At 58.1% G+C, this 12,565-nt stretch overlaps 1 protein-coding gene across 1 annotated transcript in view; it reads right to left on the bottom strand.

Moving 5' to 3' along the window:
* SKAP1 (src kinase associated phosphoprotein 1) overlaps positions 1-12,565 on the bottom strand; it is a 156,439-nt gene continuing 143,874 nt past the window's right edge. Inside the window, exons 12-13 of the mRNA XM_032989632.2 lie at positions 821-939; positions 1-210 (exon numbers count right to left, since the gene is read on the bottom strand). Coding sequence (XP_032845523.1) covers positions 841-939 — 99 coding nt within the window. The 3' untranslated portion in view covers positions 1-210; positions 821-840. The remainder of the gene's footprint in view (positions 211-820; positions 940-12,565) is intronic.

The following is a 12,565-nucleotide window of genomic DNA, read 5'->3' as shown; positions in this document are numbered from 1 at the left end:
TGGAGAGGAAAATGGCTTTATTGCGGGCTGCCAGCCCCCCGGTGGCACCGCAGCGGGTACCACCGGGCAGAGCAGGGCTCCGGGGCACCGCGCGTGGGCTGGGTGATGGGACGTGGGTCTCTTGGTGTAACGGGCGCCCATAGCAGGGGGGAGGCTGGAGGTGGGGACGGTGTCACCGGTATCTCAGCATGGTCAGGGGGAGAGAAGTACCTGGATTCGGGGAGGGGGAGAGACATGGGTGACGGTGGGGAAAGGGACACCGAGACACGGTCTGGGACTGACCCAGCATCACACGTCGGTGACTCGTGGGCACAGAGGGGATAACGAGGGTGGGAGGTCTCCGGGTGAACGTGGAGGTCTCGCTGTCGCAGGCAGGAATCAGGACCCTGCCTCTAGCCCAGCTACAGACCCCCTCTGCTTTCCCAGCCCTGACCTGTGCGCCTCAGTTTCCCCATCTGCCAAACGCCTCCATAACGGGTTTTGTTTGGGAGAAAACCACTGCATGCGCAGCGCTCGGTGTCAGCGTTGGCGTTACAGCCGGTGACACCCAGCTCGCTGGGTCCCGTGGTTTTACCACATTTCACCCACAAAGGTCTTGAAAGCCAGGGAGGGACACTGGGCAGGGTGGCATTGTCCCTGAACTGCAACTGTGGTTCCCAGTCTCGCCTGCTCCCACGTTAAAAAAAACAGAGACCAGGAGATGGAGCCAAAGACAGTCCTCAAGGCTCAGCACCCCAGAGACACTGGGGCACCCCAGGAATGGAGCCGCCTCCCCAGCACCCGCTTCCACGCCCCGTCCCCAGCGGGTGCCACCTCTCACCTGGGGCGCCACGGTCCTCATCACCCCTCCAGGTTGTAGGCAGCCACCAGGTAATCCTTCGGGACGATCCCGACCACGTTGTTGAGCTCTCCGACCCACCAGCCGTACACGTTGTACTCCTGGGAACACCCAGCCGGAGGGACGCGGGTTTAGTGCCGGGGCAGGGGATGTGGCTCGGGTCCCCTCCTTCAGCACCTGGATCTACAGAAAGCAGCCCCCAGCTTCCCACCAGAAAATACCCCACTCCCAATTCTCCCCCTGGTAAATCCTTCATTGTCCTTCCTAACCCCCCTCTTTCGTCCTGCCCCGCTCTCCCCCTTCGCTCTGGGTCCTGCGGGGCACGGCTTGGGGCTTGCTTGGAAACCCAGCACTTAATTCACACCCTGACATTTCGGGGTATTTTAGTTTAGACGTCAATCCCAGGTCCCAGCCTGGAGCTCTGTGAAGCCCCTCCAGGTAGATCGTGCCTGGGAAACATGTTCCCTCCCCAGACGTACGTGTGATTTTCCCCTGACAGCAGACACGGAAGGCAAATAACAACAGAGAAAACCTCCCCCCCCCCCACGCGTGTGAGAGGAGGAGTTCGCACACACCGGCTTAAGTTTGCCGTCAAAATAGGAGATTTGAGGTTTTTTTTTAAAGGTGACATTAAAAGTGAGGTGCACAGTAGCATGTCCCATCCTGTGGCCCACACGAGCTCTGACCCTCCCACACCCACCCAGCTGGGGCGTTTATCGGGTCCCCCAGCTCATCCCGGTTTCCCGAGAGGGAAAGGGCTTTGATCAGGAGAGGGGCTGAGGCACCAGAGACAGACTTTGCTCCCGCCACTTCCAGCTCTGCTGATGGTTCCACCTTCGCCAGAGCTGGGAAAGGGCCCCAGGAGTCCCGACATTCCCGGGTTGGGATCCTGATGGTCCCCGGGGGACTCACACCCCAGCAAAGAAGCACCGAGTCGAACCCCCGCGATGCTGCTGGGAAGGAAGGAGCGGGGAGGGATGGGGGCTACATCCCCCTGCCCCGCTGTCCTCACCGGCCAGGGAGGAAAAATCCTGCTGAAAACCAGAAGGAAAAAATTTGGGTCTGTTTGCTGTAGCCTGGAGACCCGTGGGCAGAGGGGCCGAGATGCACCCCAGGCTTGACAGGGAGCCCCCAGCCTCCTCTCGCCCCCCCCCTGCTCTGCCATAGCCCGAACACTATGAGGTATTTTAAAATAATTTCTGCTTTGATGAATTGCCGGGTAGTCCGCGATTGCTCATAATCAAAGGGAGGAAAATGCAAATGAGAGCCAGCCGAGAACTTGCGGCACCGAGCGTTTATTTCACTGCGCAGTGCCAAAAAGAATTAAAACAACATTAAACTCCCAGCAATAATGTTTAAGTCCTCGTTTCCAAGTGCCAAATTGCACCACTCTGGATCATACAGATGTTCGTTAATTATGCTAATTTTTATTAAACTATTAAAACGAGGAGTGCACTGGCACAGCAAGGCAGAGCCCAGTGCAGGGTGAACTCTGCTCTCGTCTGGAGGTGCTAATTTACATCTCGCTAACGTGCTGATGCCTGATACCGGGTTTTGGAGGGGGGTGAGGAGAAGGAGGGAGCTTGAGGATGGTTTTGCTGGAATCTACCTAATTACATGCTAATGGGGCCTCTGTGCTCAGTACCTGCCTGGACTGGGTTGGGGGGGGGGGGGAGGAAGTAATTTAGCTGAGACTTTACAGAAGGGACTGAAAACCCACTAATCGGGAAGATAATTGTTCCAGCGAGGTTGGTGGGCCCTGAGCGTGCTGGTGCGGCGGCATCGGGAGAGGGGAGTGGGGTGTTCTGCCCCTCTGCCCGCTTCACCTCCATCAGGTGCTGCGTGGCAGGAGCTCGGCAGGGTCCTGGAGGCAGCACCCACGGGTGCTGATGCCACGCCAGGAGCCCCCCGGGAGCCCCTGACACGCAGCACCAGCCTGGAGGCAGAGCAAAGCCATCGCTCTGCCCCATCCCCAGAAACGCAGCAGGGCCGAGCAAACTGGGAACCCAGCGCCCTTTCCAGGCTGGTGTGTAAGAGGGAATTTGGGGGGGGTCACCCCAACACCCCCGCAGCCACCCTCTCAGTCCAGCCATCCTCTCCACGGCTGTGATGGCCTCGCTCTGCTCCCGAAATGCTGTCATTATCTCCCAGAAGGAAGAAATCCCCTCAAAGCACTTCTCCACGTTTCGTTCCCGAGATCCCCGGTGCCAAGCGAACCCGAAGCAGACGCTCGTTCAGATAATCGCCCGCAATCAGGGCTTTTATGGCGGGTTGGTGCACGGGGCCGTAAAAAAGCTTTATGCTGCTAATCTCTATCGACGAGGGAGAAGGAAAAAGGGGGAAAAGAAACAACAAGACGACAGCCACAACGCGGTTTCTCTCCCCGGCTTGCACCACGGCTCCTTCAGCATCACCCACGAGAGGCAACGCTCTTCTGAGCAGGGGGGGAAAGTGGAGTCCCCGAATGACCCGGCTACAGATTCCCCCTGTCCCCATCACGGGGGACGTCCCACAGCCCAAGCCCACAGTCACCAAGGAGGTGATGGGAACGTGGCCAGCTCTCCCCTGCCTGGCCTCAGCTGGACGGCTGCCTGGTGGGACCCTAAATGCGCAGCCAGATCTTTCTCGGGGCACTTCCCCAGCTCCACCAAGCTCAGATTGTCCCATCTAACATCCTTCCTGCCCTTCCCCGCGAAGCACGGGCTCTCCATCTCCGCCGAGCAGATGATATTTACTCCCCACTAGTGCTCCCAAGCCCTCTTTGCCACCGCACTCCTTCGCCAGCCCTCGTAAACAACCCCGTCGGGCTTCGGGAAGGCCATTAATCACCCCCCTTCGCACAGAAGATCAATGACGCTTTGATGGATGCCGAAGGAAAAGCCAATCAGTCAGGGACTTATCGGTTTATGATTGCTCGGCCCCATTATTAGTGCTTGTGTGTCATACATTATTGTTAGGAAAATGGAGGAATCTAATTCATAGATGAGGTATGGCGGGCGTGTGAGGGGTCGGCTGACACCAGGGAGTTTTATACCAGGTCAGCTATACATCTATTTACCTCGAAAACCAGCTTGGAGCTGTGGCAAGCTCTGAAATCAAGGGGTTACCTGTCCTTGGGGGGATTTGGAACCAGCAGCAGATGAGGGATGGGGCTGGGAACGCCGTTTCCTTGGCACATCACCCAGCCTGGTACACGGAGGAGTTAATTCGGGTGACAGTCACCCTTTGCTTCAGATCATGCCCTACCGTTACCTGCCCCCTCCCACCACGCTGCTCTTTTGTAGGGTAAATCCCTATGAAAAGAAATGATCCCTACTTGCTTCCAATGATTCACTACTTCCCAGCTGCTGCGGGGAGCTGAGGACACACAGCTGGAGAATTGCTCCTTCCCCTTGTCCCATTTGCTCTGGGGTCCGTGTGTCCTGTCCCACCGGGGGCCGTGTGTCCCACCCTACGGCGCTCTCCGTGTCCCAGCCCTGGGGGAAGAGGCGAATGGGCGTAAAGGGCTCGGAGCCAGCAGAACTAGGGGAGATGGGGGGAGAGGAAGGTGACGGTCCCCAGCTGGGGAAGACCCCCCGGGCCCGGGGAGGCACGTGGGCAGTTTTGGCAGGGAAGACAGCGCAGCTCCACCTCGAGATGAGCTCTCAGGCTTTCCGCGGGGAGACCAGCCGGAGCGAAGGCGTTCAGCCTTCAGCCCGTTAGCCATTTCCCATTAAAACCAACCGAGCAGCCGAGCCAGCCGGCCCCAGGGACCGCGGCTCCCCGTGCCAAGCCACCGCCGAGCCCACCCGGCGCCCGCGCTCTGGGGCAGGAGGGACCCGCGCGTCCCCTCGGGCACCCCGGGGCCGGCCGGCTGCCCGCCAGGACACCCCACTCGGGGCAGGGCTGGGGTAGGGGGGGGACACACGGCCGGGACAGACAGACAGACGGCGGCCGGGCCCCCAGCAGCGCGGGAGCGGGCAGAAGGTGCGGCGGGGGCCCGGCCGGGAGACAATAGCGGCGGCAGCATCCGAGCCGCGGCGCTGATGGGATTGGGAGCCCATGTGAAACTGCCGTATTAATATTTATTCCATAAAGCGCGCGGCTCCCAGCTTTGCGCGGCTCCGCCGCGCTCTGACCGCAGTACCAACCCTCAGGCACCACAAACACAATTTGAAAACAATGTGACGGAAATGTTTAATCTGCTCAGCCCATCTGTGCTGCGTATTTCTCCAGATCTCCCTGAGAGAGGCGCCTTCGAATCTCCACATTGCCTTTAATATTCTCCTAAATCACCTCCCCACTGCACTTCAAGGGCCATTGCTACAATATCACAGGTTCATCGAGAGTGCACGGGAGAAGGGGGGGTGCAGGGAGGGGAGGGTGAGGGACGGGGGTGTCGGCTGGGATATTTTTTATTTTAAAATATTTCCCAGGGATGGTGTTCCTGTGCCCCTCGGACAGGCGAGAGAGAGGAGAAAAAAAAAGAAAAAAAAAAAAAAAAAAAGAGGGGGGGGGGGGGCACGGAAATCAGAGGGAAGTTATTGTGCTGTTGCTGGGAGGCGATTAGCGAGGCTGTTTAGAAGCAAACAGGCTGGAATGGAGCAAAAATCATTTCCAAAGAATCGCTTTTATTAATCTCCTTCCTCGGCCGCTTGCTTTCGCGTGCGGCTGCCGCTATTCCTCTCTCCGGAGGGCCCCATCCTGCTCTGAGCTTCACATGCAAAACGGGTGCAGATGCTCAGGTGAAGGGGGGAACCCCCCCCCCCCAAAACAGCGGCAGCCTGGGGGGTGGGGGCGGCTGGGCCCAGCACTCCTGGGCCCCCCCCCCCGGTACAACTGTGATCTAGAGCTGAGATGCTCCAGCTCAGGTGCATCCTGCCTCAGTTTCCCCATCGCACCAAGGCCGACCCCCCCTCACGCGGCTTTTCAATATGTAAAAGGGGCTTATCAGAAAGAGGGGGACAGACTTTAACAGGGTCGGTTGCGATGGGACGAGGGGTGATGGTTTTAAACTAAAAGAGGGGAGGTTCAGACGAGATATAAGATATTTTTTACAATGGGGGGGGTGAGACACTGGGCCAGGTTGCCCAGACGTGGCCGATGCTCCCGCCCTGGAAGGGTTCAAGGTCAGGTTGGACGGGGCTCTGAGGAGCTTGACCGAGCTGAAGACGTCCCTGCCCATGACAGGGGGGGTTGGATGAGGTGACCTTTAAAAGGTCCCTAATCCCAAACCATGATTCTGCCTTCACCGGGAGGTTCCTCTCCCTCCCCAGGCTGCTGGGTGCTGCCACCCCCAAATCATCCCACAGCTGTTTGTGGGGTCTTGGGGGTGCATGGGCTTCTGAGGGGGGATGCGTGGGGTGCAGGGGGTGTGCAAGGTGCGTGGGGCCCGGGGGGGGTGGGATGCGTGGGGTCTGGGGGTGCGTGGGGTCTGGGGGTGTGCAGGGTCGAGGGGTGCGTGGGGTCTGGGGGTGTGCAGGGTCCAGGGGGGGATGTGAAGGGTGCAAGGAGGGGTGTGGGGGGTCCAGGGGATGTGTGAGGTCCAGGGGTGCACAGGGTTCAGGGGGGATGTGTGGGATCCAGGGGAGGTGCGATGGGATCTAGGGGTGCAGGGGGTCTAGGGGACGTGTGGGGTGTGTGGGATCTGGGGAAGGTGTGTGGGGTGCAGGGGATGTGTGAGATCCAGGGATGTGCAGGGTCCAGGGCGTCCAGGGGATGTGTGGGAACCAAGGGAGGTGTGTGGGGTGCAGGGGATGTGCAGGGGTTCAGAGGTGTGTGGGGTCTGGGGGTGTGCAGGGGATACAGGGGAGGTGCGTGGGGGTGCAGGGGAGGTGTGGGATCCAGGGGTACAGGGGATGTGTGGGATTTGGGGCTGCGTGGGGTGCAGGGATGCATGGGTGCAGGGGATCCGGGGGACGTGCAGGGTCCAGGGGATACAGGGGAGGTGCATGGGGTGCAGGGGATGTGTGAGATCTGGGGGTGCATGGGGTGCAGGGGTGTGCAGGGTCCAGGGGTGCATGGGGTGCAGGGGAAGTGCGTGGGGTGCAGGGGATGTGTGGGATTTGGGGGTGAGTGGGGAGCAGGGGTGTGCGAGGTCTGGGGGTGCAGGGGACCCGGGGGATGTGCAGGGTCTGGGGGTGAGTGGGGTGCAGGGGATGTGAGGGGGGTGCAGGGGTGTACGGGGTCCAAAGGTGCAGGGCACCCAGGGGATGTGTGGGGTCTGGGGGTGCATTGGAGGTGTGTGGGGTGCAGGGGTGTGTGGGGTCCAGAGGTATGTGGGGTGCAGGGGATGTGTGGGATTTGGGGGTATGTGGGGTGCAGGGGTGTGTGGGGTCCGGGAGTGCGGGGTACCTGGGGGATGTGCAGGGTCTGGGGGTGCAGGGGAGGTGCGTGGGGTGCAGGGGATGTGTGGGATTTGGGGGTGTGTGGGGTGCAGGGGTGTGTGGGGTCCGGGAGTGCAGGGGGACCTGGGGGATGTGCGGGGTCCGGGGGTGCAGGGGAGGTGCGTGGGGTGCAGGGGATGTGTGTATGTGATTTGGGGGTGTGTGGGGTGCAGGGGCGTGCGGGGTCCGGGGGGGTGCTGCCGGCGGGGCCGGGCCGGGGCCGCATCCCCCCCGTTGCCATGGCAGCCGCTCCCGCATCCCCGGGGGCCGCGGCGCGGATCCACCTGCTCCCCCCCGGCCCCGCGCGGGGTCACGGGCGGGTCGGCAGGATAAATGAACGGGAGCACTAATGATGTGTTGGCTGGCTGTTTATGCTCTCTGTGTGTCAGGGGCACTCACATTTAGAGAGCTCATTATGGCTGCAATTAGACTGCACCATTGCTAGATATTTAACTCCTTTTTCTTTTAAATTAGCATTTTAATAACGTGCTTTGAGCAGGGGAAACAAAATGACCATTTTTCACGGACAAACTTCCTAGCTGTAGGTGCAACTTTAATGGCAAAGTTGCAAGGGAGGTAAAATAAGATCAGGCCTGTTCTCTTCCCACCTATCCCTGCCCTCTCCCCCTCCTCCCCGCCACCAGGAAGGAGGGAAAAAAAACCGAGAGAGATTTTTATTTGCTTTATCGCACACTCCATTTCCTAAATTTGTTCTGCAGCCAATTATTTTCGCCTTTAAAGTCCTGAACGCTCACGCCTGATGAAAATTAGCAGCCATCTGAGTTAAACTCTGACTGTGACCTGTGAAGAGGGCTCGGGATAATTGCGTACATGTGCGTGTGCACACGCGTGTGCAAGGAGCCGTCCGTCCCCCGCTCGGCGAGAGGGGAGCGGGGGGGGGGGGGGGTTGGGTGCGGGTGGGAGCAGCCAGTGCCGGTGACGTGATGGGTCTTATCAAAATAGCTTTATACAGTAACCCCCCAGGGCCGCTGCCCTGCAAAGGTCACCGCAATTATTTTCCCTTCATTCGAAACTCCAGCGGGCCCGGGGGGAGGCAGAGGGGGACGAGGGGGGACAGTTGGGGGGGCTGGCTGCGGCCGCTGTGCCAGGAGGGGGGGACGGGGACGGGCGGAGGGGGACGCGGCGAAGGCAACGGCTCCGTGACTTCACCCAGAACTTGCAAAAAACGCCCTTTTTTTTTTTTTTCCCCTTCGCACCCGCTCCGCGAAGCGCAAAGCTCGACCCCAGCCGGCCCGCCCGTCGCGGCTTTGCTCCTCCACTGAGATTTCTGCTCCTAATTAATTGGTGACCCTAAATCACCCATCTTTCCCCCGAGGGATTGCTGCGAGGGCCATGGGGTGGGGGGGTGGGGGGGTGAAGGACCCCCGGGGGTGGGTGCGCTCGCTGCTGCCGGGCTGGGAGAGGGACCCAAGCCAGGACGGGGGGGTCACCGGGTGCCCCACTCTGCCCCGGGACAGGGGGGTCACTGGGAGTGGGCGCTCCCCCCTTCCCCAGACCCCCGTCCCAGTCCCAGCCAGCTCCAGCCCCTTTCTGTAACAAATGGCAGCCCCCCCAGACACCCCAGCTCAGGACCAGGAGCCAGAGCTGGGACCCCCAGGGCCCCCACGCAGCCGAAATCGCGCCGAAGGTCCCGAATCAGTGGGGAACCACGGCAGGGGCAGGGCAGGGGAGGAGGGAGAGAGACGCAGCCTTTGCGAGAACGATGCTTTAAACGTTTCCTCTTTTGCATCCGCTCAGCTGTACCTTAGACACCGCCGTTTCATAAATACAATCCGGGTAGCGCAGGCTATAATTTGGTGATAGCTACCCCAGGACATATCTAGATACACTTCTGTTATTTTAATTAAATACTGCATTATGGTTTGTGACAACTTCATCGCTATAGCGTAAATGAATTTGGAATTAAAGTCTTACTTAGGCATTCCACTACTTCCCCCCCCTTCCCCTCCACCCCTCCGTGTTACAAAGCAAAAGGCTATAAAACCAAGATGTTTGTTCATTTACAGATGGAGCAGCTTGGAAAAGAAAAAAAAAAAAAAAAAAAAAAAAAAAAACAGAGAAAAGACGAGACGGTGCAGAAGCGAGCGCGAAACACCGGTAGCTTGTGAGCATCCTCGGGTGGAGGAGAGCACGTATCGGGGGATGCTGAATAAAAACTGTGTGTGTTACCGTTATCCTCCGAACCGGGTTCCTCCGAACACTCCTTCCCCCGACCACGGGGTTTCTGTGTTGTCCATAAGTGTCATTTTTAACTCTTGATTTGTGGCTGCTGCAGAGAGGACGAAGCGCTGGAAGTTTTAGACCTTTGGGGATTTGGTCCATGGGAAGGGCACGACAGTGGCTGGAGAGGCTGAGTTATAGCAAAGGGAAACTTTTTATTTTATGCCCAGGCCTGGGAGTTTCAATTCCATCCATCTATTAACTCGTCTCTAATGAAACTAGACCGTACGTGACATTTTGCAATATAACTGCTTTAAATGTTACCACATCAATTGGTTTAAATGTTACCCGCGCCTCATGAACCGGGAGATGGTTTTATAATTATCTCCGTCTCTCTCTAATGAACAAAGATTTCTACTGTCTGCTGGTATTTTACATTAGCAAAGGAAACAAGGCTGCCTGCTCGAAACACGGGTGCTCAACAGGCTCAGACAAATAAAAATCCCAAGTTGTGAGGGTGGCAGAGGTGTCGCCCGTCACCTCTCGGCAAATCGATGCCAGATTTAAACCCTTCCTCACCTATTCTGCCTACGTGCAACTGGGGTTTCATCCTCAAGTCTCCTCCCGTTCCCTCTATTGCCAATTAACCACCCCCCAAATAAAAACAGCTCGCATCCATCTACCCACACGCGCACATATATATGTATATAATATGTAGATCCATAAAACAACAGCAGCCTGTGAAAGTTATGGCCGGGGAGGGATGGGTTTAATGACGAGGCTCTGCTTTAATATTTCCCGTTGTCGCAACCCCAAGTGAAATTTCCACTTCCATTTATGAAATAAGCTGAGAAATCGCTGGGCATTTGTTATGTTGGACACAAAAAGCTTCTTTTTTTTTTTCTTTCTTTTTTTTTTTTTTTTTTTTCAGCCACCCATTTGAAACAGGGCATCGCAGCAAATGTCACCCCCACCTCCCCAGCAGATTAGCAAGGGGCTCGTTACTAAATCTCTGTCTAATAAAGGCAGAGTTGACTCTGGAGGAGCTGCTGGTTGTAACGCTGGCTTTGGAAAATGGAAGGATTGTCACACTTAAAGACACAAATTTCCCCTGTAATATATTCGAATGGAAACCTCTGAATCCAATACTACATGGGCATATCTAATAAATTCACAATATTTCAGCCTCAACAGCCTACGACGGTTAGTTTTAAAGATTTATGTGGTAAAAAATTACTCGGTGATGAATATAGTTTATTCTGCGCAGTATTGGAGGGTATAAGGAATTAAACTACTGTCTTTAACAGTGAATTTATTATTACCTCTGTCAAAGCCGAAGTCTTTAACAGCATTTATTATAAATTTCAGTGCAAAATAAATGGTCAGAGTACGCCTTAAACCTTAAAGCCCTCCAGCAGAACCACGTGCCAGCCCAAAAGTTCACGGGCCGGGGGGGCAATGTCTCAGCAGCCCCCCCTGAGACCGTCAGGGCTGGAATTGGGGTACCACAACCAGGGGGAAGGGGCCACCACGTGTCCCTGCTACGGTCCCCACCGCCCCGTGGGGACGGGGGTCAGCCACCGCGGAAGGCGGGATGGCACACTCGGAGCAACTGGCACGATGCTCAGTTTGGGGTGAAAGCGAGGGGGTTGGGGCAAAATTGGGGACAGTAGCAACGGGGACGTGTGGGTGAGCCCCCACGGGTGGGGCAAAATTCGGGACGCAGCATCGGGGCTGTGCGGGCGCTGGGCATCCTCGGCGCTGCCTCCCCGGCGCTCGGCCACCCTTTTGTCCTCGCCGGCGGTGGGTGTCCCCTCATTTATAAAAATTACCTGGGAGGAATGAGGCTGCCAGGGGCTTGTTCTGGACGATTGGTTCCCGCCGGGGGGGCGAGGGGGCCGGCGGGGGAAGGATGGCCCTCGCTTGAATTTGACCGGTGGGTGACCGTTGCCTTCCAGCTGACCCCGCCGTCCCATCCCCATCCCTCCCAACTCGGGAGCCTCCCAGAGGGGTTATTAATGGGAGCCGAAGGCCGCCGAGCCCTGGGGGCCCATCTCCACAGCCCACCCCACCAGAGACCCCCGGGGGGGCTGAGCCCACCACCCTGGGATGCAGCTGCGCGCTGAGCCCCGACCGGGCTCGTTACACGTTGGCTCCGTCACCCACCAGGTTCAGCGAATGAAGGGGGGGCGGGAGGGGGGGCCGTGGCCACCCCTGCGGCCTCTCCCCACGAGCGAGATGGCCCCAAATCCAGGCAAAATGCCACTAGATGTCACCACACGCCTTTCGCTCCGGGTCCGGGGTATGGGAATATGCGCCCCCCCCCCCCCCTCCCTTCCCCCCTTTCCCCCCCTGCTTTCATTGAAAGCAATTGAGAGAATTAACTTATCCGGTTTTATGGCCTGCTTGTCACATCCAACTAAGCCCACTTAAAATAGGAAGTCTCGCTGCATTCAAATAATTATCATAACGTACAAATCACTCAGCCAGGGGACAGGGGACCGGTGCCGGGGAAAGGGATGCGGTGCCGGGGTTTTATTGGGATTACTGCTTCCCCCCTCCCCAAATTAATTTCCCCATGTATTAGCCCAGCTGGGCTGCACCGAGCGGGGTAGCAGAGTTTGGGGGTCCCTGCAAGAGCAGGGTGATGAGGTGGGGTACGGGCTCTGCAGCTCAGCCAGCTCTAGCTGTGACCCCCCCCCCAGCCCCATTATCCCTGCAGCACCGGGGCCCAGCGAAGCACTGGTGGCACTGGGGTGCAACAAGGAGCCTCCTGTCTGGGTTGGAGGGGGAACGATGAGAAAAGCCCTTGACAGTGGCACTCCCTGGACTCCCAGTTCAAGCCTCCCAGTGCTGGCAGAGGCACGCAGGCGAGGGGTCGGGGCTATGGGACCGAAGTGACCTGCTCCAAGGAGGGATGGGGTGGGTGACGATGCTGCCCTTGCCCCGGGCAGGGTCGTGCATCCCCTCCACCACAGCATCCCCCAGCCCCAGGGCTGTCAAGTCTCGCCCCCCCCCCCCCCCAGCTACTGATGTCCACTAACCCCCAAATCGCTTTTCCCCGCTGCTGATGCTCAAAATGTCAGACAGGACCCGAGCAGCAGCCGGCGTGTGTTTCAAACACACCAGATGGATTTTTATATTAGCTACTATTTCATGTTCAGACAGAGCGACCGCACCG

The sequence above is a fragment of the Tyto alba genome, unplaced genomic scaffold (genome assembly GCF_018691265.1).
Source record: "Tyto alba isolate M040663 unplaced genomic scaffold, T.alba_DEE_v4.0 Super-Scaffold_12, whole genome shotgun sequence".
Lineage (NCBI taxonomy): Eukaryota > Metazoa > Chordata > Aves > Strigiformes > Tytonidae > Tyto > Tyto alba.
This window is presented reverse-complemented; position numbering and strand designations above follow the sequence as displayed.